The 27,488-nt window shown below is 37.9% G+C and overlaps 1 protein-coding gene across 9 annotated transcripts in view; it reads left to right on the forward strand.

Annotated features, from left to right (window-relative positions):
• The window catches only part of LOC128687900 (calcium uptake protein 1 homolog, mitochondrial), a 116,597-nt gene that overhangs the window by 15,773 nt on the left and 73,336 nt on the right, over positions 1-27,488 (forward strand). For 6 of the 9 annotated variants that reach the window (XM_053775479.2, XM_070083560.1, XM_070083562.1 and 3 more), the window contains 3 exons: positions 91-240; positions 6,626-6,803; positions 16,966-17,140. In XM_053775479.2, coding sequence (XP_053631454.2) covers positions 91-240; positions 6,626-6,803; positions 16,966-17,140 — 503 coding nt within the window. Of the gene's footprint in view, positions 1-90; positions 241-6,625; positions 6,804-7,051; positions 7,215-16,965; positions 17,141-27,488 lie in introns of all 9 variants that reach the window. The other 3 variants (XM_070083559.1, XM_070083561.1, XM_070083563.1) reach the window with 2 other exon arrangements.

Raw genomic sequence — 27,488 nt, forward strand, 5'->3', positions numbered from 1 at the left:
TCTCTCTTGCAAAATGGCTGAGTCCAAAGAAATTGTACTGACAGTCGGAGTACATATTATAAAAATTATAATGTTAGTTTTTTCTTTCAGGCCGTTTCCACCAGTTTCGTGCTATGGAGTTCTGCAAGTGTGCCATTACAAAAGCTTTGGTCATGAGAAAGAAAAATACTCAAAATCCAAGACGGTATTCCTCTCCTTTATAGGCATCATGTTTATCGTCTGTTTAATTGATTGGGACTGGTAAATATCATTCAGATACCTGTTTGTTTGCTAACTGTATGTATAGATATGATTTATGTAAGCTATTTTTACTATATGCCTTTTACTTAATGTGTTTTTTATGATTAGCCTTTTAATTCATAATTTCCAGTTTATAGTTAAATGTGTTTGCCCAGGGAGGTACTACCCTCTTGCCAAGTGAGTGTAAAACGAAAGCCTGTAATTGTTGTACGTACATGATGGTAGGATTGCTGGTGTCTTTTTTTCTGTCTCATAAACATGCAAGATTTCAGGTACGTATTGCTACTTCTACTTACACTTAGGTCACACTACACACCCCTCTGGGTTTTCTTACTAGTTTTTTTTTTTTTAACACATTGGCCAATTCCCACCAAGGCAGGGTGGCCCGAAAAAGAAAATCTTTCACCATCATTCACTCCATTACTGTCTTGCCAGAAGGGTGCTTTGCACTACAGTTTTTAAACTGCAACATTAACAGCCCTCCTTCAGAGTGCAGGCACTGTACTTCGCATCTCCAGGACTCAAGTCTGGCCTGCCGGTTTCCCTGAATCCCTTCATAAATGTTACTTTGCTCACACTCCAACAGCACGTCAAGTATTAAAAACCATTTGTCTCCATTCACTCCTATCAAACACACTCACACATGCCCGCTGGAAGTCCAAGCCCCTCGCACACAAAACCTCCTTTACCCCCTCCCTCCAACCTTTCCTAGGCCAACCCCTACCCCACCTTTCTTCCACTACAGGCTGATACACTCTTGAAGTCATTCTGTTTCGCTCCATTCTCTCTACATGTCTGAACCACCTCAGCAACCCTTCCTCAGCCCTCTGGACATCAGTTTTGGCAGTCCTGCACCTCCTCCTAACTTCCAAACTACGAATACTAGTTCTTGTTCTTGTTTATTTCCTCTTATCTCTGTGGGGAAGTGGAACAGAATTCTTCCTCTGTTAGCCATGCGTGTCATAAGAGGCTACTAAAATGCTGGAGAAACTTTTCTTTTTCCTTTTGGGCAACCCCGCCTTGGTGGGATATGGCCGGTGTGTTGAAAGAAGAAAGAAAGAGTTACAAGTGTTCTGTCTTTAATTTATCATATTCTATTTATGGTGAGAGTGGGTTAGAATTTTTCAGCTGTAAAGCACGTGTGTCGTAAAAGGCAACTGCAATGCCGAGAATGTGCATGGGTACAGATAAGACAACATTTACTATTAATGTTATGAATGAAAAGAAATCGAATGATCTAGCACTAAATGAAGCCTGGGAGGCTTTTAGGGGTGGGAAATTTTTCTCTGAATGACAACAACAATGACAATGTTTATTTCCTTGTAAAGCTTACAATGTGTGGTTTACATGTTATATAGTATTAATTACAAAGAAGGCCACTAGCATGCCTAGGCATTTTGTAGTAGGTTGGTAGACAGCAACCACCCAGGGAAGTACTACCGTCCTGCCAGATGACTGTGAAACAAAAACCTGTAACTGTTTTGCATGATGGTAGGATTGCTGGTTTCTTTTTCTGTCTCATAAACACGCTAAGATAACAGGGATATCTTGCTACTCCTACTTACACTTTGGTCACACTTCACAGACACGCACATGCATATATATATATACATACATCTAGGTTTTTCTCCTTTTTCTAAATAGCTCTTGTTCTTTTTTATTTCTTCTATTGTCCATGGGGAAGTGGAAAAGAATCTTTCCTCCGTAAGCCATGCGTGTCGTATGAGGCGACTAAAATGCCGGGAGCAATGGGCTAGTAACCCCTTCTCCTGTATACAATTACTAAAAAAGAGAAGAAGAAAAACTTTATAAAACTGGGTTGCTTAAATGTGCGTGGATGTAGTGCGGATGACAAGAAACAGATGATTGCTGATGTTATGAATGAAAAGAAGTTGGATGTCCTGGCCCTAAGCGAAACAAAGCTGAAGGGGGTAGGAGAGTTTCAGTGGGGGGAAATAAATGGGATTAAATCTGGAGTATCTGAGAGAGTTAGAGCAAAGGAAGGGGTAGCAGTAATGTTAAATGATCAGTAAAGGAAGGAGAAAAGAGAATATGAATGTGTAAATTCAAGAATTATGTGGATTAAAGTAAAGTATGCACCTGGAGAAGAGAGGAATGCAGAGGAGAGAGATTTTGGGAGATGTTAAGTGAATGTATAGGAGCCTTTGAACCAAGTGAGAGAGTAATTGTGGTAGGGGACCTGAATGCTAAAGTAGGAGAAACTTTTAGAGAGGGTGTGGTAGGTAAGTTTGGGGTGCCAGGTGTAAATGATAATGGGAGCCCTTTGATTGAACTTTGTATAGAAAGGGGTTTAGTTATAGGTAATACATATTTTGATAAATAAGTATACACGATATGATGTAGGGCGAAATGACAGTAGTTTGTTGGAAATTGGTAGATAAAAGACTGTTGAGTAGACTTCAGGATGTACATGTTTATAGAGGGGCCACAGATATATCAGACTTTCTAGTTGTGCTACATTGAGAGTAAAAGGTAGATGGGATACAAGGAGAATAGAAGCATCAGGGAAGAGATAGGTGAAGGTTTATAAACTAAAAGAGGAGGTAGTTAGGGTAAGATATAAACACTATTGGAGGATAGATGGGCTAATGAGAGCATAGGCAATGGGGTCGAAGAGGTATGGGGTAGGTTTAAAAATGTAGTGTTTTTCAGAAGTTTGTTTTTGCCGATTGGTGGAATGATGATTTTGAAAAAGTTAGCAACCCAATGTAAAAAGAGAGCAAATGAGAGAGTGGGTGAGATGCAACAAATTTTGTTGAAAATAAGAAAAAGTTTTGGTGGTTAAGATATGGTCCTGTGATTTCGTGTGTTGAAAGAAGAAAGAAAGAGTTACAAGTGTTCTGTCTTTAATTTATCATATTCTATTTATGGTGAGAGTGGGTTAGAATTTTTGAACAGCTGTAAAGCACGTGTGTCGTAAAAGGCAACTGCAATGCCAAGTGAGAATGTGCATGGGTACAGATAAGACAACATTTACTATTAATGTTATGAATGAAAAGAAATCGAATGATCTAGCACTAAATGAAGCCTGGGAGGCTTTTAGGGGTGGGAAATTTTTCTCTGAATGACAACAACAATGACAATGTTTATTTCCTTGTAAAGCTTACAATGTGTGGTTTACATGTTATATAGTATTAATTACAAAGAAGGCCACTAGCATGCCTAGGCATTTTGGGCAGACTATTACTAATTCTTACTTTATGTTAATAAAGGTTATGAAGCAGTACATTTGAACATTATTGGATACATACATAATTAGATACATAATTAGATATGTAATTAGATGCATACATAATTAGATTTATAATAATGAGGTAGTATAAATATATAACAGTACACACATACTCATGTATTCCCACATCATAATTTCAACAATTACTTTGAACCTTTTATCCATTGTTGACAGGAATATAATTGAATCATTGTTTTCACAAAAAGCATTTTTGAATATATGAATATATCTTTTGTCTTATATAAATTAGATTCACTTATAATTAATAATCTACTGTACAACTATGATATAATTAATATTCTACTGTACAACCATGACATAATTCTTAGTGTTTAAGTAGTCTGTAAGCCAATAATGTTAAGTCAGCCCATAATGCCTTGGCATAATAGAGGCTCTCTTTGCATTGCAACCCATTATTGTAAATACAAAATTTCAATGTACTATTTGCAAAGACATAAATAAATAAATATTACAAATGGTAAATTTAGTAATGGGATTGGATTTGTCTTGGCATGATACACTGTTTCTATTAAAGCTCCTATATTGGAAGAGTATATTAGGCAAACTTAGGACTAACTTGATGATTTAATAGGCAATAACTATATTAGGAATTTTATGTTTCAGTTGGGTTATTATTGGCTTTAGGTGAGTTGCTGCTGTTGATCCCCAGGCACAAATAGCATAGGTGAGGTAGGGATAGATAAGTAAATATTATAGTGTGAGTAGTAATGTATCTTGGAGGGGATCCCAACTGTTTTGGATACTTTTTTTGTTATTTGTTGGATATGGGTCTTAATGAGAACGTGGCATAATGGCTGGGAGAATTTCAGTGAGAAAGGGGTAAAGGGATTAAGTTGGGTGTGTCTGGGAGAGTCAGAGTTAAAGGAGTGGTGGTAATATTAAATAATCAATTACAGAAAGTTTTGAATTCAAGAATTTTGTGGATTGGAATAAAACTGGTATGTGCAAAGTGGGTTATAGCAAGTGTTTATGCCCCAGAGGAGAGAAGTGTGTAGAGGAGAGAGACTATGGGAAATGTCAAAAGAATGTGTAGGGAATTTTGAGCCTAGTGAGAGAATTATTGTTAGTGACTTAAAAGCTAAAGTGAGTGAGACTGTTGTTGATGGTATAGTAGATGTGTTTGGAATGCATGGGTAAATAAAAATGGGGAACCCTTAATTAATTGAATTTAGCATGAGGTTTGGTTATAGTTAAGGGATATTTTGAGAAAAAATAGATAAATAAGTATATATCAGATATGATATAGGGTGCAGTGATAGCAGTTTGTTAAACTATTAGTAAATAAATGGTTAATGAATAGACTTATGGATGTGCAGGTTTTTAGGAGAATGACAGATACGTCAGATTGTTATTTAGTGGTAACTACAGTTAAGGTAAGGGATAGATGGAGTAGGAGGAGAATAGTATCAGTGCTTAAGAGAAAGGTGGAAATAAATTAACTAAAGGAGACAGTTATGAAGAGAGAAGCAATTATTGAGGTAAAGTTGAGCTAGAGAGAGTACAAGGAATGGGGAGGTTGAGGAGGTATGGGCTAAATTTAAGAATACAATGTTGGAGTGCACAACAGAATTTTGTTTGTGTAAATGTGTGAGTGGGAAGGGGAATGATTGGTGGAATGATGAGGTAAAGAAGGTAGTAAAGGACAAAATGTTAGCGTATGAGCTTTGTTTTGCCTGTAGTTCAAAGGAGCAGTGTGGATGTTGCAGTTCTGAGGGCCATCTGAACTATGGCATCAGTGTGCTTCTCACAAGACAATGAAAGTTGAATGAATGACAGCCATTTTCCTACCTTGATAGGGAGTGGCCAGTGTGTTGAAAAAAATATAGAGGTGTAAAATTAAAATTGAGCATACAAAAGAACAGTGATGAGGATAAGAAAAAAGCTGGACAGTTATAGACTGGATATCAGATTGGAGGGTGGGAGTTTGGAGGAAGTGGATGTTTTGAGATATTTGCGAGTAGAAATGTCAGCAGCTGGGTTTGAAACATGAGTTGAATCATAGAATAAACAAGGAAAAAGAGGTAGGTGGTGCATTGAGGTATCCCTGTAGAGAAAAGTTTATCAGAGGTGGCAAGAAAAGTTAATTTTCCAGAGTGTAGTGATACTGTACTAACACCTTTATATAGTCTGAGGCATGGGATTTGAACATTGCAGTAAGAAGGAAGCTAGAGAGCAGTGGAGATGAAGTGGTTGTGAGCAGTGTTTGGCCTGCATATTACACAGGGAATTAAGAGCATAGAAATTAAATGATGTTGGATCAACCAGGATATAATTCAGAGAACTGAGGAAGGGTTTGGGCATGTACAGAGGATAGAGAGAGATGCGATGATGAATTATAAATCTGACATAAATGGTAGGATAGGTAGTGGTCATTCCATTTAATTCTTATGAGTGAGTTTATGCTATATGTTTTATGGCTTGCATTTACCTATAGCTGGTAATGTAGGATAGTCTTCTTATTTACTTTGTGATAGTTCTATGATCCACTCTCTGAACAGGCCTTTGGTTGATAGTCTGATTATTTGAGCTTTTTGTGCTTGCAGATCACACTTCAATAATAATAATAATAATAATAATAATAATAATAATATTTCAGAATGATAAAGTGTTTATACAGAAATAGGTGACATTTAGTTGTGCATGCAGAAAGCCCAGAGCATTTCAAACAAACTTTAGCTTATCTTGAGACAAAAATGGCTATAGCTAATTAATTGCTTATATATATAAGGATATCAAGAGTTCATAAACAATAAATTTAGGAATTACAAGGTGAACAAACAGGCAGTCATTTATTACTTAAGGTTGGATTATGATTACAGGCATTGCTTTGTAGCTGATTTGGAATAGTTTGCAAGATCTTATTATGCTATTCTTGAAGATAATTAGGGGTCTGTTAATTCCCTTTTATTTGGAAAGAGAATGTTGAGAGATATTGAAGCCTTTTATTTACTGCTTAATGACAAATTTAAAGCCCCTTTAGTAGATAATGCTTGATGTATTATTAAGATTATATTACTTTCTTCAGGGTCATGTCTAAAATCTTGTGCCAGTTATATAAGATTATGAGGACATGTTAATGCTGGTAGTTTTATAATTTATGTGATTTCTTAGGGTTAAGAGATGGTGGACTGTGGATGCTGCTAGTATGACTGAAGCTGATAGACCTAAAGAAGAGGAGGAGGAGGATGAAGATGACAACTCCTTGGAGTCCTCCTCTGAAGACACAGAAACAGATGAGGATGTTAAAGATAAAAAGAAAAAGAAACGTGTGGGATTCAGAGATAGAAAGGTATGGGAGAAAAATATTGTTTTAAAACATATTAATTTGTATTTTTTTTTCCTTAGAATCCAACATTGAAATAAAGTTACTTTTCAGATCTGCTAAGAGCAGATGTAAGCCTTTGCTCTGAGTGAAGTTTATGTTGTGCCTTGCTAAATATTATACCTCATTAAATTTGCAATCATTTACCAACCAGAGTAGAGTAAGTTAAAAAAAATTGTTGTATGTGTCCAAGCCAGCATAACCATAATTTCCAGATCATTGAGTATGAGAACCGCATTCGACAATATTCCACCCCTGACAAGATATTTCGTTACTTTGCCACCCTGAAGGTTTATGGTGATCATGGGGATCACGAGATATTTATGACCCCTGATGATTTCTTGCGCTGTATAACTCCGGGTATCAAGCAGCCCGAGGGTAAGATGCTTTTGTTACTCTCAACACAAGAGCACACCAGCAAATTCTTGCCCATCAAATGAAAAACAATTTTAATATCTGGTTCAGTAATGACACTAATAGAAGTGAGGCTATAATAATAATTTTGGTGAAATATTTTCACACAAAATCTAAAAAGTTTTATGAAGCTGTGTAGTGTAGCCTCAGTTGCTGAATGTTATTACAGAATTAGATATAACCTCTCCCTCTTCTGCTTGGATTGGAATAATTAAGTTCATAAGATAAAAAAAGTGATTAGACTCACTGTATATATCCTCACCTGTAATTGGTCTATATTACAGTATTTTATTTCTTTTTGTTTTTTTTTTCCTTTTGGGTCACCCTGTCTCGGTGGGATACAGCCGACATGTTAAAAAAAATTATTTGAACATTAAAATGTTTAATATATTGAACATTATCCATTAAATTTTTAATATACTGAAAAGCATCAATATTTTCAACGTTTTATTCCTGATTTAGAATGCGTTATGAGAGATAAGCATCGCCAGCACCTGTGTGTCATTATTGTACATATGAAAACTAGATTTGAATTTTACAAGTAATGGAATGTCATACTTATTCCTATCTAATATTTAACTCATACCTCCAGGTAAGGTCTTATAGGTTGTGTCCAGAACAGCCTCATTTGCCACACTCACTGGATGTTACTTTGTTGTTGTGGTATACGAGTGCAAAGAAAGACATGCATTCTTGCTCAGCTCCAGTTATCACCTAGAGTTTGTAGTCTCAGTTCCTAACTGCTCTGTTAGTGATAGACTGTAATTCAACCAGATCTTCATCTCTTCCACACCTGATTGGCTTTGGCAATATCATCCATGTCTTACATTTGGTTTCATGTTCTTCCAGTCTCTTGGAGGATGACTTCCATTCTGCTGGCCCCACCCACATGTCTTGTGGCATTGAGGATTCTTATGTTGATTACTCACTGGCTCTTGTTAACTGCTCGCTGGCTTACTTGCATTCTTCCACTGGGGTGGAGCCCTCAGTTGGCCTTTTGTGGCAGCTTTTTCTTGTACCTTTGGGATCACTGGGAGTCGTCTCCTTGGGTGGTTGCAGCTTACTGAGACTGTCGCTGAGGCTTTCTAAGAGGCTTCATTATTTTGTAAATAATTCAGAGTCATTTCTACATGTCATCTGGCTTGCTCAGAACCCTCCATGAGTCACTCTTCAGAAACAGCTACTCCACAATATCCTAGTTTGGTGCTTTAAACATTTGCCTCACCTCAGGTTCCTGATGCCAGTGGTGATGATGATGTTGGATAACCCATTAATTGTGACATTGCACCTTTCTGAAATCTGGGCTAGGACTAAGCCTGGCAGGATCTTCATTGCCCATTCCAGCTTTTGGTTAAGTACCATACAGGCAGGCGCCGCTTTACAGCGTTTCATTAATAGGGTGGTTTTCAATTATACCCATTCTTCATTTATTCAGACTTCCTATAATATATGTATTCACAACTCACTATAAGCTTAGGACAAAAGTAGTGTAAGTAATGTGTTTACTGTATATGCATTTTTTAGGCCTAGCACTACTGCTCATTTAATATATGATAGTGTAAACATGTTATCAGGCTTTTATATGCATTCAAAACTGAAAAAGGCTGTTTCACTTTGCAGTGATTTTTGCTTTACAGCAGTAGCCTGGAACCTAACCCTTTATTAGTCTGTTAAATCGAGGGTTTACTGATCTCATTTGGAGTGTACAATAGACTCACCAATAACAGTTGCTGTATTCCTGAACTTCAGCTTGTATTGTAAAAATACATTAAACAAATTGAATATGGGAAAAATTGAGTTGTTTTCCAAACATCTAGAAGTTAACCCTGCAAAAATATTTTGAAGTACTGGGCTCCCAGACTACACAAAAAAAAATTGTAGGGAAAAAACAGTCAGCGACTTGCGTAGTGTGTGCCTCTGTTGCTCTGCATCACTGTCCATCTTGTTAATAATAGTCAAGAGGTCACTGTTGATAAAACAGTCAAACCAGTGATGTTACTAGCCTGAAACCATGATTATCAGTCTACTTTCTAGTTGTGCTTGGTGGGTCCAATTTTCTATTTCTTGATTCTAAACATTTTATTGTCTTCTATCTGTGTTTCATTTATCTGTACAGTATTTCATTTATTGCCAATGAGTTATACTTGGTTAATTCTGATTGATTGTCTATCTAGCTTAACTTAATCTTAATTAACTTAAGCTAGCCTTATCTTAACAACATAACTTGAGAAATTTGTTGAATAAGAATATACATGAAAATTGTGTGTGAAAAATCCACTGTCAGATCTGTCTCCAACAGTGATAGCTCTGATTGTTTATAAACACTCAGTGCTGAAGTGTCACAATTTAAATTTTTAACACTCTGGCTGCCTCCCACTGAGGTAGGTTGACCCAAAAAAGATGAAACACTTTCACCACCAGTCACTCCATCACTGTCTTGCCAGAGACATACCAGCATTACAGCTCAGATGCCCCTCTACACTGCAATATCCCCACCCCTCCTTCAGAGTGTAGGCATTGTACTTCCCACCACCAGGACTCTAAGTCCAGCTAACTGGTTTCACCGAATCCCTTCAAGTCCCAGCAAGTCATAGAAGTCGTTTGCCTCCACTCCTATCTAACACACTCAAACAGGCCTGTTGGATGTCCAAGTCCCTCACTTGCAAAACCTCCTTTATCCCCTCCCTCCAACCCTTCCTAGGGCAATCCCTATCCCACCTCTCAACTACAGATTTATTCATGCTCCAAGTTGTTTTATTTTGTTCCATCCTTTCTAAATGTCCAAACCACTCAATAACCCCTCCTCAGTCCTCTGGATAACACTTTTAGTAATCCCCCACCTCCTAATCACCACCATTGTAACAGTCACCTTTACACTACTGTGATATAATTATCACTATCACCAGTGTGACACTGACATGCTCATCACTTTGATCATCACTGACATAATCTTCAATATCCTTATTACTATAACAGTATTCATCTTGTATTATTTGTGAATTTGGTGTCATATTAACAAGTTCCATTTTTTTGTGCAGATTAATAAATAATTAGTTTTGTCGATATAAAATAGGTTGGTTGCCAAAAGACATACTAGCACTTTTTATTCATTAAGTTTTAAGAGCTGAGTCAATAAATCTGCAGGCAACCAGAGCCTCCATTGAAGATGTTGCTCTTGGTAAAGTCTAAACACTTTATTTTATGAATTTAATAATAGCCTTGACTGTAGATATGCATACACGGAGAATGGGCATCTTAATTCATCAGGATTGCACAGGTGCAATGTATCTAGAGTACGTTTTGGTTTATTTGGATGCTTTCGTGATGTGTTTCATGTACATGCAGTACATTGCAGTTTATTTGGGTGCATCTTCAATGTGTTGCATGCACATGCAGTGCATTACAGTTTATATGTTTTGTTCCCCCAGTATGTTGCATGTACATATAATACATTAAAGTTTAAATGTTTTTTTTTCATTTTGTTGCACATACATGCAGTACATTGCAGTCTGTGTGGATGTCCCATGTGTTGCATGTATATGCAGTACATTACAATTTATATGAATGTCTTTCACAATGTATTGAATGTACATGCAATACATCAGTTTACATGAATGAGAACATCAGCTTATTTAAATGTCTGTCCATGTGTTTTAAGAAAGTAACTTTATAATACATTTTGTGTACACTCTTTTTTTTTTTCTTTTAATGAAGCTTTTGTGCTCAGAAATATCCAGATTGTGAATAGTGCAAATAACAAATTTCACACATTTAAAAAAAACTTGGAATTCTAGAAACTTTGTGTTAATTTTTTTTTTTTTTTTTTTTTTTTTTTTTTTTTTTTTTTTTTTTTTTTTTTTTTTTTTTTTTTTTTTTTTTTTTTTTTTTTTTTTTTTTTTTTTTTTTTTTTTTTCAAAAAAATTCAGGTGCATATATAGGAAATTTTTTCATAATTTTCAATAATTCGTAGTTTGGAGATTAGGAGGAGTTGTTGGGTTACTAAAAATAAGTATTGTTCAGAGGGCTGAGGAGAAGCTGTTAAGGTGGTTTGGACACTTAATGAGAATGGAGCAAAATAAGATGACTTGGAAGGTGGATAAATTTGCAGTGGAGGGAAGGCAGGGTAGGGGTCATCCTAGGAAAACTTGGAGGGAGGGGGTAAAGGAGGTTTTGTGTGTGGGGGTCTGGACATCCAGCAGGTATGTGTGTGAATGTGTAAGAATGAGATTGAAAATAATGAATGTGTAACAGTGAATCTAGGTAGTAGGTTGGTAGACAGCAACTGCCCAGGGAGGTACTACCATCCTGCCAAGTGAGTGTAAAACAAAAGCCTGTAATTGTTTTACATGATGGTAGGATTGCTGGTGTCCATTTTTCTGTCTCATAAACATGCAAGGTTTCAGGTACATCTTGCTACTTCTACTTACACTTAGGTCACACTACACATACATGTACAAGCATATATATACACACACCCCTCTGGGTTTTCTTCTATTTTCTTACTAGTTCTTGTTCTTGTTTATTTCCTCTTGCCTCCATGGGGAAGTGGAACAGAATTCTTCCTCCGTAAGCCATGCGTGTTGTAAGAGGCGACTAAAATGTCGGGAGCAAGGGGCTAGTAAGCACTTCTCCTGTTTATGTTACTAAATGTAAAAGGAGAAACTTTCGTTTTTCCTTTTGGGCCACCCCGCCTCGGTGAGATACGGCCGGTGTGTTGAAAGAAGAAAAGTAACAGTGAAAGTGAAAATAATTTTAACACTGGTTGTTTCTGACTCAAGAAACTGTCCAGTCACCATTTTCTTTTGATATCATATCATAACAGAAAATGTGATTAAATAGGAAGTACAGTATTTTTCTTGGTTTCTTGCAGTATGAAATTGTACTAGATTGAAAAGATTTATTGAGAAAAAAGTATTATATTACTGTGATTTGGTTATATGGTATCATACTGTTAAAATTATTTTCAACTTCATTGTTTAAGTAATATAATTCACTGCTTTGCTAACCCTTTCACTGTCCATCATGTAGAACTATAGCATTGAGGCCAGGGTTCCTGACATAGTCATACGTCATGAGCTCAAAGAATGGATCTGTGTGGAGAGTGTGCGCAGTATGAAAAATCTTGGCTCACACAGTGCATGATGGGGAAAACCAAACTGTAACCTTGTGTATAGTTTAAAATAGCAACTTTGAGGTGTCTTTGGGGATAGTTTTTATGGTTTTATTGGCTGTTTCTTGGTATCAGTTGATAGAATGGAAGATGTACTACTGAAAAAGGGACTGGAAATAGCTTGAAATTGAGCTCAAATTAGTGGAAAGATTTTATTTTTGCCAGTTTTCTAGAGGACGGGTAAGAACCTCCTATAAACCTGGTTATATTTTATTATATGGGAAATAAGAGTAAATCTTCTATTTTTGTGTAAATAAGGATTCAGAATTGAAGGCAAGTGTAATATAGGAAAGGCCTGGGAACATGACTAATGAACAGAGGATATGTTATTTTAGTGCCAGGAATGTCTTTATTGTTTATTGTGGACTCTATTTTTAAAATGGGTATTTTTTTAATTTTATGTAAAATTGGCCAAATTACTGATTTCTGTGCACTTTTTAGGATAGTTGAAATAATTGAATGGGCAGTTTCTTGTGCTCAATCGATAGAATGAAAGGCATAGTAGTGAAATGGCTAAGAATTTGATCAAATGAAACATTGGAACTGGTCTAAAATAGGACTCTCATTGGGTGAAAATGCCGATGTGTAAATTGTGCCAATACCACTAAGTTTGCGCCTGCATAATTTCGTAAGTTTTCCATCAAATTTTGTTTTGGTGTCATACCTTCAGAAAAAGAATCTCTACCACATTAAAAGATTTTTTTTAAAGTGGACATTGAGGGCAATATTAATTTTGAGGGTCTGGACAGTGAAAGAGATAATGTTTTGGCATTTTGCCTTTGTTTCAGACCATGTGATAAGCAGTATACCATTATTTGTACCTGTTGCTAGCTCTTCTATTGGTGTGTTTAGTATAGAGGAATGGTTATTTGCCTTTTACACCACCAGTGTTTCAGTTGCAATAAAATACATTTTCTTTCTTCAGTATGCCTTAACCCTTTGAGGGTCCATGCCATAGATCTATGGCTGTACATTGAGGGTCCAAACCGTAGATCTACGTCATGAGCTCAGCTCACTCTGATAAGCTGTGAACGGTAAATTTGGGCCTAGATATGAGAGAATACATCTATGTGGTATGTGTGCACTACATAAAACAAATCCTGCAGCACACAGTGCATAATAAGAGAAAAAAAACTGAGACTAATTTTTTATTAAAACATCAACTTTGCAGTGTTTTTTTCGTAAGTTTTATATAGTTGTATTTGCGATTTCTTGGTCTCATTTGATAGAATGGAAGATATATTACAGAAATAGGGATGATTTTGCTTAGTTTTAGTACTGAAAATGGCTTGAAACTGAGCTCAAAGTAGCGGAAATGTTAAACTTTTGCCGATGTTTGAGAGTAAACAAATGACCTCACACATCTAATACATGCCAGCTGGTGGGTCTAATATACATTCACAAATGTGCTGATATTATTTATGCAATTATTACAATATTGCATGAGTGTAAGTCTTCCATTTTTTGGTTTGAATAAAAATTCATTATGTGAATTAAAAATAAAAATGGAATTCATTTGTAAAGCCTGAAAACATAACTAATGAACAGAGGAAATGTTAGTTTAGTGCCAGGAATGTCTGTATTGTTTATTCTGGACCCTGTTTTGAAATTGGAATATTTTGAACTTTGCACGAAATTGGCCAAGATAGCAATTTCCAATCACTTTATTTTGTAGTTGAAACAGTTGAGTTGGTGATTTCTTGTGCTCAATCGATAGAACAGAAGTAATACTAGTGAAATAGCTAAGAATTTGGTCAACTGGAATAAAGTAATTGGCCTAAAATGGGAGTCAAAGTCGGCAAAATCGCCGATGCGTAAACATCGCTGACACATCAAAATTTGCGAGAGCATAATTTCATCAATTTTTCATCAAATTTCGTACTTTTTGTTTTATTACCTTCAGAATATAATAGATTCTCTACCATTTCATAAGAAAAAATTACAAAATTATTTTTTGAAAATTCTTGGACACTGGTGTGCACTTCGAAATTTGGCCTTTGGACCCTGAAAGGGTTAAAAAGCACACTGTTAATGTGAAAATTTTTGCAAATGATTCTTATGATAAACCATACCACGGTTTCTCTACCTGTGGGTTCAAGCTCCGCCCGTGGTATGATTTGTTTGTAATCATGTCATTATGATTTCGTGAGTCATGATTCCTATGATGTGGAATGTTCCAACCTCAAGTTTATTTTCCATGGGTAGTATTTTGTACGTGATTTAATTTTGACATATCACTTAATTTTTAACTTGTAGCTATATTTTCTAATGCTGTTTTCACATTTTTATATTCAGAGAAACATTATTGGTATTGTATTGTGTTTAGAGTAAGTTACATTACAGTACCAAATTAATTGTATAATGTTGAAATATAGTTTTGAAATAGATTTGATAATAGATATACATACAAGGTGCAGTGAAGGGTGTGTAAAGGAAGAAAGTTGAAAGTGAACATAGATAAGAGTAAGGCGAGGAGGGTATCAAATGAGTTAGGTAAAGAAAAATTGGATATCACATTGGAGGGAGGGAGTATGGAAGAAGTGAATGTGTTCAGATATTTGAGAGTAGACTTGTCAGTGGATGGGTTTATGAAGGACAAGGTTAACCATAGAATTGGTGAAGGAAAAAAAGATGAGTGGTGCATTGAGGTGTTTGTGGAGACAAAAAATGTTATTCATGGGAGCAAAGTGTATAGTGGAACCAACACTTATGTGGGTGTGAAGCATGGGTTGTAAATGCTGCAGCAAGGAGGAGGTTGGAGGCAGTGATGTCTAGTCTAAGGGCAATGTGTGGTGTAAATATTATGCAGAGAATTCATAGTGTGGAAATTAGGAGGAGGTGTGGAATTACCAAAAGAATTATTCAGAGGGCTGAAGGGGGGTTATTTAGAGAGGATGGAACAAAATAGGATGACTTAGAGGGTGCATAAATCTGCAGTGGATGGGAGGAGGGGTAGGGATCGTCCTAGGAAAGGATGGAGGAAGGGGGGTAAATGAGGTTTTGTGTGCAAGGTGCTTGGACATACAGAAGGCATGTGTTAGCATGTTAGATAGGAGTGAGTGGAGATGAATGGTTTTTGGTACTGACGAGCTGTTGGAGTGTGAGCAGGGTAATATTTTGTGAAGGGATTCAGGGAAACCGGTTAGCTGAACTTCAGTCCTGGAGGTGGGAAGTACAATGCCTGCACTTTCAATGAGGGGTTTGGGATATGGCTGTTTGAAGTGACATCTGAACTGTTGTATCTGGGTGCTTTTGCAGAAACAGTGATTATGTGTGAATGATGGTGAAAGTGTTTCTTTTTGGGTCACTTTGCCTCAGTGAGTGGTAAGAATGTCAAGATTAAAATCATCATCATATTTTGACATGAATAACAAAAAAAGCCACATTACCATAACTAGAGCAATACACAAATAACCGCGTAAATTCCTCTCTTCTATGTGCGGGTTATTTGTGTATATTTTGACATGATTCATCAGGCAACTAGACATCTGTCATTACTAAGTATCCCCGCTATATTGTATTTTATTTTATTGTGCTTTATTGTTCATGGTTTGTACACACACACCACAGGTGCATGTATGGTATTTACTTCACAGCTTGGTGTTAATAAAAAGTCTGCATAGGAATTTTTCCAGTAATGCATCCATGATTATATAATGACATTCTATACAAAAATGTATTCTGATGAAAGGTATGTAGGTTTTCTTACAGATTTTTTCTGCGTTTCTACGGTCAAACAGGAAATGTAAGCATGAAAATATACTCGCTTTTTTCTTTAGCCCAAGCCTTACCTCCAGGGCACTTAGGTTGTAAACAGTACTGTTTCTAGTAATGCTTTCATTGTTTCCGTCCACCTGCCAAAGTGGTTTTCAGATTATCTCGATAGGGATCAAATGCTGTGTCAAGTAAAGAATCTAAAACTGTTCTATGAAGGAAATTATAAACAGTAAGGATAAAATGATTTATATAATTATTCAATCCAGAATTTTTGCAGCATTCATTGTATATGTTATAAAATCGTAAGAGAAGCTTGCACTAGCTTTCTCCCATCTAAATATATTAATCATGGTTACTTATTGGAATAAGAAGTTCTCTGATTCCCATTGTATTAGCTGAATTGCTTGTGTAGGCCTTTTTCTGTCCATCCAGAATATGGTAACCTTTGACTTGAAACATTTCTCACTGATATAATTTCATTTGCATATCAAAGGTATAACTGGTTAAATGTTGCCATCTAATGTCATTCATTATAGAGGAAGCATTTGCTCTTGTCTTTTTACTTAAAATTTTGGTTTTAACAGTGCACCTAGTTAGTATGTTTTACCGATGAATCTTCCTATTTTATGTGTAATTGATTTTTTCTACCATCCCTGTGATTTATGTACTATGCAGCACAATACAATATTTTTTTCTGTGAGTTTTGTTGAATATATTTGCTAGATATGCATGATCCTCTTAAGTGCAGCATGTATCCTTGTCACTTTTCAGTGATTGAGAAAGTTTATTTTTAGTTTTATAGAAGCCATTTCTTTTCTTCTGCCGTAGATCATAGAGTACGAGAACAGAATTCGAGCATATTCAACCCCGGATAAAATTTTCCGCTACTTTGCTACATACAAGTTAATACAAAGGACTGCAAGTGGAGTTGAAAGGACTGAGGTTTTCATGACTCCAGATGATTTTCTGCGAGCGCTGACTCCAGGAATGCAACAGCCTGAGGGTAGGAAGTTAAAAAAAAATATTATACATAAAGAAAATGTAAAGGTATTAATTCAATAAATAAATAATAAATTTTAATTGAATGTTGTATTTTATTAGATTAATGGTACAGGTACAACATCAATTTTCTGGACACTGATTGTCTGGAACCACACAAATTTACGAGCAGGAGCTTGAAATTCCTGCGGCAGTATACTTACCACCAAACTGTATGTCACTTATCCAACTCCAAGACCAAGGAATACTGTGCTCTCTACAGGCAGAAAAATCAGTAATCAGGAAAGGCTTTGGAACCAAAGGTCCGGAAAATCGATGTTGTACCTGTATTATACAATGATTATTCTTTATATTCTTAGAATAGGAAGTTTTCTAAGAAATTAATTTTGTACATATGTATTTAGTATTTTAAATGTGCATTTTAAGTTTTCATAATACAGTACATAATTTGAGTGCATTTTGAGATTTATTTTTTGTGCTTTCTACTAGTAGAAATATTAACTGATTATTAGTACTGTATTAATTTTTTTACCACTGCATTATTGGTTATTGATTTTGTTTTGTGATATGTATAAAATAAAGTGGCTATTAACCCTTAAGCTGTTGATAACGTAAATTTAAGCCAACTGGAAAAATGCCATTGATGTATATTTGTCAAGATTCTAGGGCCTTCAAAATGGTCTTGATAGGCCTGGTTAGGACTGCATCAGAGAAAATGAGTCTGTGCTGTAGGTGTACACAGTATAAAAGGAAATGGTGTGTGGGTTCCAGTAAATGCCATTTACATTTCCTTACATTTGTTTAAATTTGTTTAGTGTACACATTTGTCTAGTGTGAGTGAACAATAAGTATAAGTGAAATATGATATGAAAACATAGATATAGGTGCAAAACATATGATCTACCAGAAAATAAGAAAAACTGAAAAAAAATCATAAATAAAATGTTAAAACTGCAACTTCCTCCACATGGCAAGCACTCATGTTGCCATAAACCAATTACCAGCATCACCTTCAAATTTCACTCATTCTTATCACATTTCTAAAATCAGGAAGAATTTTTTGGTAAGATAAAATAATTTTATATTTTTTTTCCAAACCTCAGGCACTGAAGGCACGTTTATGTTAGACTCTCGGCAGTTTAAGGGTTAAACATTTGACTTGTTTGGCTATTGTTTGTAGCTGGTCACTTATATGATGTGTTATACTGTACTATTCTTTTGCTAGTCTAACTTCGCCAGATGCCTTTCGTATCCTTTTTTGTAGGCAGGTTGGGCAAAACAAAATTGTATGCTAGTGACACACTACCACAGGAGCATATGTTTATGTGAGGAGCAAGTGTTGACAAAAAGGGCATTTACATGAAGGGACAAGTGTTTACATAAGGGGCAAGTGTTGATATGAGGGGCAAGTATTTACAAGTGATGAGGAAAATGTTGATATGGGGGATGGGGGGGGGGATGAACGTTTACATCAGTGTCTCATTTTGGTGAACTAACCTCAGAGCTAAAGTTGGTCCTTTCTTTGAGTATGGCAATGCAAAATACTGTTTCTAATCAGACTTGTTATTTTTTTGTTTTATTAATACATCGGCCGATTCCCACCAAGGCAGGGTGGCCCGAAAAAGAAAAACTTTCATCATCATTCACTCCATCACTGTCTTGCCAGAGGGGTGCTTTACACTACAATTATAAAGCTGCAACATTAACACCCCTCCTTCAGAGTGTAGACACTGTACTTTCCATCTCCAGGGCTCAAGTCCAGCCTGCCGGTTTCCCTGAATCCCTTCATAAATGTTACTTTGCTCACACTCCAACAGCACGTCAAGTAATAAAAACCATTTGTCTCCATTCAGTCCTATCAAATACGCTCATGCAAGCTTGCTGGAAGTCCAAGCCCCTCGCACACAAAACCTCCTTTACCCCCTCCCTCCAACCCTTCCTAGGCTGACCCCCTACCCTACCTTTCCTCCACTACAGATTTATATACTCTCGAAGTCATTCTATTTTGTTTCATTCTCTCTACATGTCCGAACCACCTCAACAACCCCTCCTCAGCCCTCTGGATAATTGTTTTGGTAATCCCACACCTCCTAATTTCCAAACTACGAATTCTCTGCATTACATTCACACCACACATTGCCCTCAGACATGACATCTCCACTGCCTCCAGCCTTCTCCTCGTTGCAACATTCATCACCCATGCTTCACACCCATACAAGAGTGTTGGTACAACTATACTCTCATACATTCCCCTTTTTGCTTCCACGGACAAAGTTCTTTGTCTCCACAGAATCCTAAGTGCACCACTCACCCTTTTTCCCTCATCAATTCTGTAATTCACTTCATCCTTCATAGACCCATCTGCTGACACGTCCACTCCTAAATATCTGAATGCATTCACCTCCTCCATACTCTCTCCCTCCAATCTGATATCCAGTCTTTCTTCACCTGATCTTTTTGTTATCCTCATAACCTTACTCTTTCCTATATTCACTTTTGATTTTCTTCTTTTACATACCCTACCAAATTCATCCACCAACCTCTACAACTTCTCTTTAGAATCCCTCAAAAGAACCGTGTCATCAGCAAAGAGCAACTGTGACAACTCCCACTCTATGTACTCCTTGAATTCCTGCACATATTTTTCAGCCGCTTTTTGGTCTGAACTGGCAGTCTCACCATTCCTTATCACACTATGTATGCCACTACGATTCTTAAATCTCTCAAACCAACCTTTGCTGGCCTTAAATTCACTTGCATCACCACTAGTTGCAGGCATTTTTTTTTTAATTAAATCGTCATGCAACTTCCTAGCCTTTTCACATTGATTGGGGTTTGTTTTTCGTATACAGTACCTGGCTTCCAGCTCCGAGACACGCTCACCACCTTTGTACTTTGCAATTATCTCTTTCTTGATTTCCATACTAATTCTCACCCTTTTTATCACAGGGTTGGCACTAGAAGCATTCTTGGGGCTTATGGTGACTTATTTAGCAGTTATAAGCACTAAAAACACTGGGATAAGGTGAAATGTACCGAATGTATGCATAGATGCAACTGCACTGGCTGGCTTGTAAACACTGGCACTCACAGGGCAGCTGAGGCGTGCTCAGGCCACACGTGGGACGCATCCCGGATGAATCATGTTGGGCAAGTTTTTTATCGTTACGCGGGCCAAAATTTTTAGGCTCAAACGCTTTGCTAGGCGGATTTAACGTTACACGATGCGTTCATTAGGTAGGAACAAAAATTGTAACAATCACACAGACAGGTGAACATTTTCACCTGCCCTGGTCATTTACTATTGTCTAGAAATATATGCAAAGTATTTATAGGTCCCAGCAATGTTTTAGACTTGCTGGGGTATGAACCTCCTTGACAAATGGTGTTATGACAAGGGTCAGAGTAGTGACATTTGATGAATATGCCATGCTGGAGGGAACCTTGCCTTAATATGTTTTTACTCTTGCACACAAACATGTCTTTGTATGTCTGTCTGTCAGTTTATCTATCTGCCTGACTATCTGTCTGCCTGTCTATGTCTATCTGTACATCTATCTGTCTGTATATCTGTACATCTCTCTCTTTCTGTCTTCTGTGTGTGCCTGGAGTATAATATGAACTCCTTGAATAATGGTGTTATGACAAGTGTCAGATAACAAGTGACATTTGATGAATGTGCACTGCTGGAGGGGGAACCTTGCCTTAATATGTTTTTACTCTTGCACACAAACATGTCACTGTATGTCTGTCTGTCCATCTATCTATCTGTACATCTATCTGTCAATCTGTCTGTCTCTAGCTCTGCTGATCTGTCTAGTTCTGCTTATCTGTCTTTCTGTCTGCCTGTGTGTGTCTGTCTTTCCATCTGCTTGTCTCAGAGAGCGGCTAGTCATCCTGTTGGTTTGTGGTGTATGGGCCGCTCCCTGATTGCTGAGCAAGTGACACTGCTATTATTTGAATCATGTTTATTTATGTCTTAGATCTACAAATGCTGTATAACACTTGGCCTGGAATTTTTGGGTTATCCTAGGTAATTTACATTATGTATAATTGTATTTATGAGTACATGTGAGAGACAGAGATACAAATAGTGATATAGACAGATAGACAGAGATATAGACACATACAGACAGAGACAGCCAAAGCCAGCCAGCTAGCCAGCCGAATGCATAAGAACATAAGAAAGAAGAAACACTACAGCAGGCCTACTGGCCCATGCAAAGCAGGTCCATGTCACCCCCCGGCTTAGACCAATGACCCGCCTAGTCAGGTCACATCCACTGAAAGAAGGAGCGTGACATCTGACCCAGGTGCATGAGCTAGTCAGGTCCAACTCACACCCACCCACGCCCACTCATGCATTTATCTAACCTATTTTTACTTTCCTCTTAAAATGTGAGTGTTAATATGACATGACATGTCTGAGGGCAATGTGTGGTGTAAATATTATGCAGAAAATTCGGAGTGTGGAAATTAGGAAAAGGTGTGGAGTTAATAAAAGTATTAGTCAGAGGGCAGAAGAGGGGTTGTTGAGGTGGTTTGGTCATTTAGAGAGAATGGATCAAAGTAGAATGACATAGAAAGCATATAAATCTATAGGGGAAGGAAGGCGGGGTAGGGGTCGTCCTCGAAAGGGTTGGAGAGAGGGGGTAAAGGAGGTTTTTTGGGCAAGGGGCTTGGACTTCCAGCAACCGTGCGTGAGCGTGTTAGATAGGAGTGAATGGAGACAAATGGTACTTGGGACCTGACGATCTGTTGGAGTGTGAGCAGGGTAATATTTAGTGAAGGGATTCAGGGTTAATCATAGAATTGATGAGGGAAAAAAGGTGAGTGGTGCATTGAGGTATATGTGGAGTCAAAAAACGTTACCTGTGGAGGCAAAGAAGGGAATGTATGAAAGTATAGTAGTACCAACACTCTTATATGGGTGTGAAGCTTGGGTAGTAAATGCAGCAGCGAGGAGACGGTTGGAGGCAGTGGAGATGTCCTGTCTAAGGGCAATGTGTGGTGTAAATATTATGCAGAAAATTCGGAGTGTGGAAATTAGGAAAAGGTGTGGAGTTAATAAAAGTATTAGTCAGAGGGCAGAAGAGGGGTTGTTGAGGTGGTTTGGTCATTTAGAGAGAATGGATCAAAGTAGAATGACATGGAAAGCATATAAATCTATAGGGACAGGAGGGCGAGGTAGGGGTCGTCCTTGAAAGGGTTGGAGAAAGGGGGTAAAGGAGGTTTTGTGGGCAAGGGGCTTGGACTTCCAGCAACCGTGCGTGAGCGTGTTAGATAGGAGTGAATGGAGATGAATGGTACTTGGGACCTGACGATCTGTTGGAGTGTGAGCAGGGTAATATTTAGTGAAGGGATTCAGGGAAACTGGTTATTTTCATATAGTCGGACTTGAGTCCTGGAAATGGGAAGTACAATGCCTGCACTTTAAAGGAGGGGTTTGGGATATTGGCAGTTTGGAGGGATATATTGTGTATCTTTATACGTATATGCTTCTAAACTGTTGTATTCTGAGCACCTCTGCAAAAACAGTGATTATGTGTGAGTGTGGTGAAAGTGTTGAATGATGATGAAAGCATTTTCTTTTTGGGGATTTTCTTTCTTTTTTGGTTCACCCTGCGTCACTTGTTGAAAAAAAAAAAAAAATTCAGGGAAACCGGTTATTTTCATATAGTCGGACTTGAGTCCTGGAAATGGGAAGTACAATGCCTGCACTTTAAAGTAGGGGTTTGGGATATTGGCAATTTGGAGGGATATGTTGTGTCGGTAGTAGGTTGGTAGACAGCAACCACCCAGGGAAGTACTACCGTCCTGCCAGATGACTGTGAAACAAAAACCTGTAATTGTTTTGCATGATGGTAGGATTGCTGGTTTCTTTTTCTGTCTCATAAACACGCTAAGATAACAGGGATATCTTGCTACTCCTACTTACACTTTGGTCACACTTCACAGACACGCACATGCATATATATATATACATACATCTAGGTTTTTCTCCTTTTTCTAAATAGCTCTTGTTCTTTTTTATTTCTTCTATTGTCCATGGGGAAGTGGAAAAGAATCTTTCCTCCGTAAGCCATGCGTGTCGTATGAGGCGACTAAAATGCCGGGAGCAATGGGCTAGTAACCCCTTCTCCTGTATACAATTACTAAAAAAGAGAAGAAGAAAAACTTTATAAAACTGGGTTGCTTAAATGTGCGTGGATGTAGTGCGGATGACAAGAAACAGATGATTGCTGATGTTATGAATGAAAAGAAGTTGGATGTCCTGGCCCTAAGCGAAACAAAGCTGAAGGGGGTAGGAGAGTTTCAGTGGGGGGAAATAAATGGGATTAAATCTGGAGTATCTGAGAGAGTTAGAGCAAAGGAAGGGGTAGCAGTAATGTTAAATGATCAGTTATGGAAGGAGAAAAGAGAATATGAATGTGTAAATTCAAGAATTATGTGGATTAAAGTAAAGGTTGGATGCGAGAAGTGGGTCATAATAAGCGTGTATGCACCTGGAGAAGAGAGGAATGCAGAGGAGAGAGAGAGATTTTGGGAGATGTTAAGTGAATGTATAGGAGCCTTTGAACCAAGTGAGAGAGTAATTGTGGTAGGGGACTTGAATGCTAAAGTAGGAGAAACTTTTAGAGAGGGTGTGGTAGGTAAGTTTGGGGTGCCAGGTGTAAATGATAATGGGAGCCCTTTGATTGAACTTTGTATAGAAAGGGGTTTAGTTATAGGTAATACATATTTTAAGAAAAAGAGGATAAATAAGTATACACGATATGATGTAGGGCGAAATGACAGTAGTTTGTTGGATTATGTATTGGTAGATAAAAGACTGTTGAGTAGACTTCAGGATGTACATGTTTATAGAGGGGCCACAGATATATCAGATCACTTTCTAGTTGCAGCTACACTGAGAGTAAAAGGTAGATGGGATACAAGGAGAATAGAAGCATCAGGGAAGAGAGAGGTGAAGGTTTATAAACTAAAAGAGGAGGCAGTTAGGGTAAGATATAAACAGCTATTGGAGGATAGATGGGCTAATGAGAGCATAGGCAATGGGGTCGAAGAGGTATGGGGTAGTTTTAAAAATGTAGTGTTAGAGTGTTCAGCAGAAGTTTGTGGTTACAGGAAAGTGGGTGCAGGAGGGAAGAGGAGCGATTGGTGGAATGATGATGTAAAGAGAGTAGTAAGGGAGAAAAAGTTAGCATATGAGAAGTTTTTACAAAGTAGAAGTGATGCAAGGAGGGAAGAGTATATGGAGAAAAAGAGAGAGGTTAAGAGAGTGGTGAAGCAATGTAAAAAGAGAGCAAATGAGAGAGTGGGTGAGATGTTATCAACAAATTTTGTTGAAAATAAGAAAAAGTTTTGGAGTGAGATTAACAAGTTAAGAAAGCCTAGAGAACAAATGGATTTGTCAGTTAAAAATAGGAGAGGAGAGTTATTAAATGGAGAGTTAGAGGTATTGGGAAGATGGAGGGAATATTTTGAGGAATTGTTAAATGTTGATGAAGATAGGGAAGCTGTGATTTCGTGTATAGGGCAAGGAGGAATAACATCTTGTAGGAGTGAGGAAGAGCCAGTTGTGAGTGTGGGGGAAGTTCGTGAGGCAGTAGGTAAAATGAAAGGGGGTAAGGCAGCCGGGATTGATGGGATAAAGATAGAAATGTTAAAAGCAGGTGGGGATATAGTTTTGGAGTGGTTGGTGCAATTGTTTAATAAATGTATGGAAGAGGGTAAGGTACCTAGGGATTGGCAGAGAGCATGCATAGTTCCTTTGTATAAAGGCAAAGGGGATAAAAGAGAGTGCAAAAATTATAGGGGGATAAGTCTGTTGAGTGTACCTGGTAAAGTGTATGGTAGAGTTATAATTGAAAGAATTAAGAGTAAGACGGAGAATAGGATAGCAGATGAACAAGGAGGCTTTAGGAAAGGTAGGGGGTGTGTGGACCAGGTGTTTACAGTGAAACATATAAGTGAACAGTATTTAGATAAGGCTAAAGAGGTCTTTGTGGCATTTATGGATTTGGAAAAGGCGTATGACAGGGTGGATAGGGGGGCAATGTGGCAGATGTTGCAAGTGTATGGTGTAGGAGGTAGGTTACTGAAAGCAGTGAAGAGTTTTTACGAGGATAGTGAGGCTCAAGTTAGAGTATGTAGGAAAGAGGGAAATTTTTTCCCAGTAAAAGTAGGCCTTAGACAAGGATGTGTGATGTCACCGTGGTTGTTTAATATATTTATAGATGGGGTTGTAAGAGAAGTAAATGCGAGGGTCTTGGCAAGAGGCGTGGAGTTAAAAGATAAAGAATCACACACAAAGTGGGAGTTGTCACAGCTGCTCTTTGCTGATGACACTGTGCTCTTGGGAGATTCTGAAGAGAAGTTGCAGAGATTGGTGGATGAATTTGGTAGGGTGTGCAAAAGAAGAAAATTAAAGGTGAATACAGGAAAGAGTAAGGTTATGAGGATAACAAAAAGATTAGGTGATGAAAGATTGAATATCAGATTGGAGGGAGAGAGTATGGAGGAGGTGAACGTATTCAGATATTTGGGAGTGGACGTGTCAGCGGATGGGTCTATGAAAGATGAGGTGAATCATAGAATTGATGAGGGAAAAAGAGTGAGTGGTGCACTTAGGAGTCTGTGGAGACAAAGAACTTTGTCCTTGGAGGCAAAGAGGGGAATGTATGAGAGTATAGTTTTACCAACGCTCTTATATGGGTGTGAAGCGTGGGTGATGAATGTTGCAGCGAGGAGAAGGCTGGAGGCAGTGGAGATGTCATGTCTGAGGGCAATGTGTGGTGTGAATATAATGCAGAGAATTCGTAGTTTGGAAGTTAGGAGGAGGTGCGGGATTACCAAAACTGTTGTCCAGAGGGCTGAGGAAGGGTTGTTGAGGTGGTTCGGACATGTAGAGAGAATGGAGCGAAACAGAATGACTTCAAGAGTGTATCAGTCTGTAGTGGAAGGAAGGCGGGGTAGGGGTCGGCCTAGGAAGGGTTGGAGGGAGGGGGTAAAGGAGGTTTTGTGTGCGAGGGGCTTGGACTTCCAGCAGGCATGCGTGAGCGTGTTTGATAGGAGTGAATGGAGACAAATGGTTTTTAATACTTGACGTGCTGTTGGAGTGTGAGCAAAGTAACATTTATGAAGGGATTCAGGGAAACCGGCAGGCCGGACTTGAGTCCTGGAGATGGGAAGTACAGTGCCTGCACTCTGAAGGAGGGGTGTTAATGTTGCAGTTTAAAAACTGTAGTGTAAAGCACCCTTCTGGCAAGACAGTGATGGAGTGAATGATGGTGAAAGTTTTTCTTTTTCGGGCCACCCTGCCTTGGTGGGAATCGGCCGGTGTGATAATAAAAAAAAAATAATGTTGTGTATCTTTATATGTATATGCTTCTAAACTGTTGTATTCTTGGCACCTCTGCAAAAACAGTGATAATGTCTGAGTGTGGTGAAAGTGTTGAATGATGATGAAAGTATTTTCTTTTTGGGGATTTTCTTTCTTTTTTGGGTCACCCTGCCTCGGTGGTTGACGGCCGACTTGTTGAAAAAAAAAAAAATCAGTGAATCACTGGTGTTTGCCATGCTATTTGTTTTAACTGGCGCTCAGTTGAACTGGTGCTCCCACAAGGTACAGGTCTCCCTCAACATTCACGTTTTCAACTTTCACGGGCTTCACACATTCGCAAATTCCCAACCGCCAAATTCCCAGCCACCAAATTCCCAGCCGCCAAATCATATTTAAGTTTCACTCCAGCATAAACAAAGTCACACTGACGATATGTCAACCACTCCCTTGTATTTTTGTACAATTTCCTTCTTCAATTATATCGAATTTATTATTATTGTTATTATTATTACTATTGTTATTATTAGCAATAGCAGAAATGTTCAATTCTTTGCTGTGTTCAAGAGTAAACACATGATGTCACCATCTAATACCTTTCCTAATAGCCATTCCAATATGCAGTCATGAATGGGTTTACATTATTTATACTGTAGTTTAATAGCAAATAATGAACAAACAAAACACTCACCACACTGAGTGGTGGGAGGGCTGGCTGCCAGTTGTGGAGGTCGGAGGGAGGGTAGTAGGGACTCGCAGTGGTGGAGGCATTGGTGGAGGCAGTGGTGGAGTCTGTGGTATTTAATAGCATACATGTTATTAACATACATGTTATTAAATAATATACGTTATTAAAGCATAACATGTATATATTTAGTACAATTTACGACGTTTTCATGTATTTTATGATTATTCATGGTTCAACAAGTTAAGGAAGCAGTATTGTAATATATTTCCCTACAATATATTGGGGCACCAAACATTCACGGTTTTTCAACATTCGTGAGGC

This window comes from Cherax quadricarinatus, chromosome 10 (genome assembly GCF_038502225.1).
Source record: "Cherax quadricarinatus isolate ZL_2023a chromosome 10, ASM3850222v1, whole genome shotgun sequence".
Classification (NCBI taxonomy): domain Eukaryota; kingdom Metazoa; phylum Arthropoda; class Malacostraca; order Decapoda; family Parastacidae; genus Cherax; species Cherax quadricarinatus.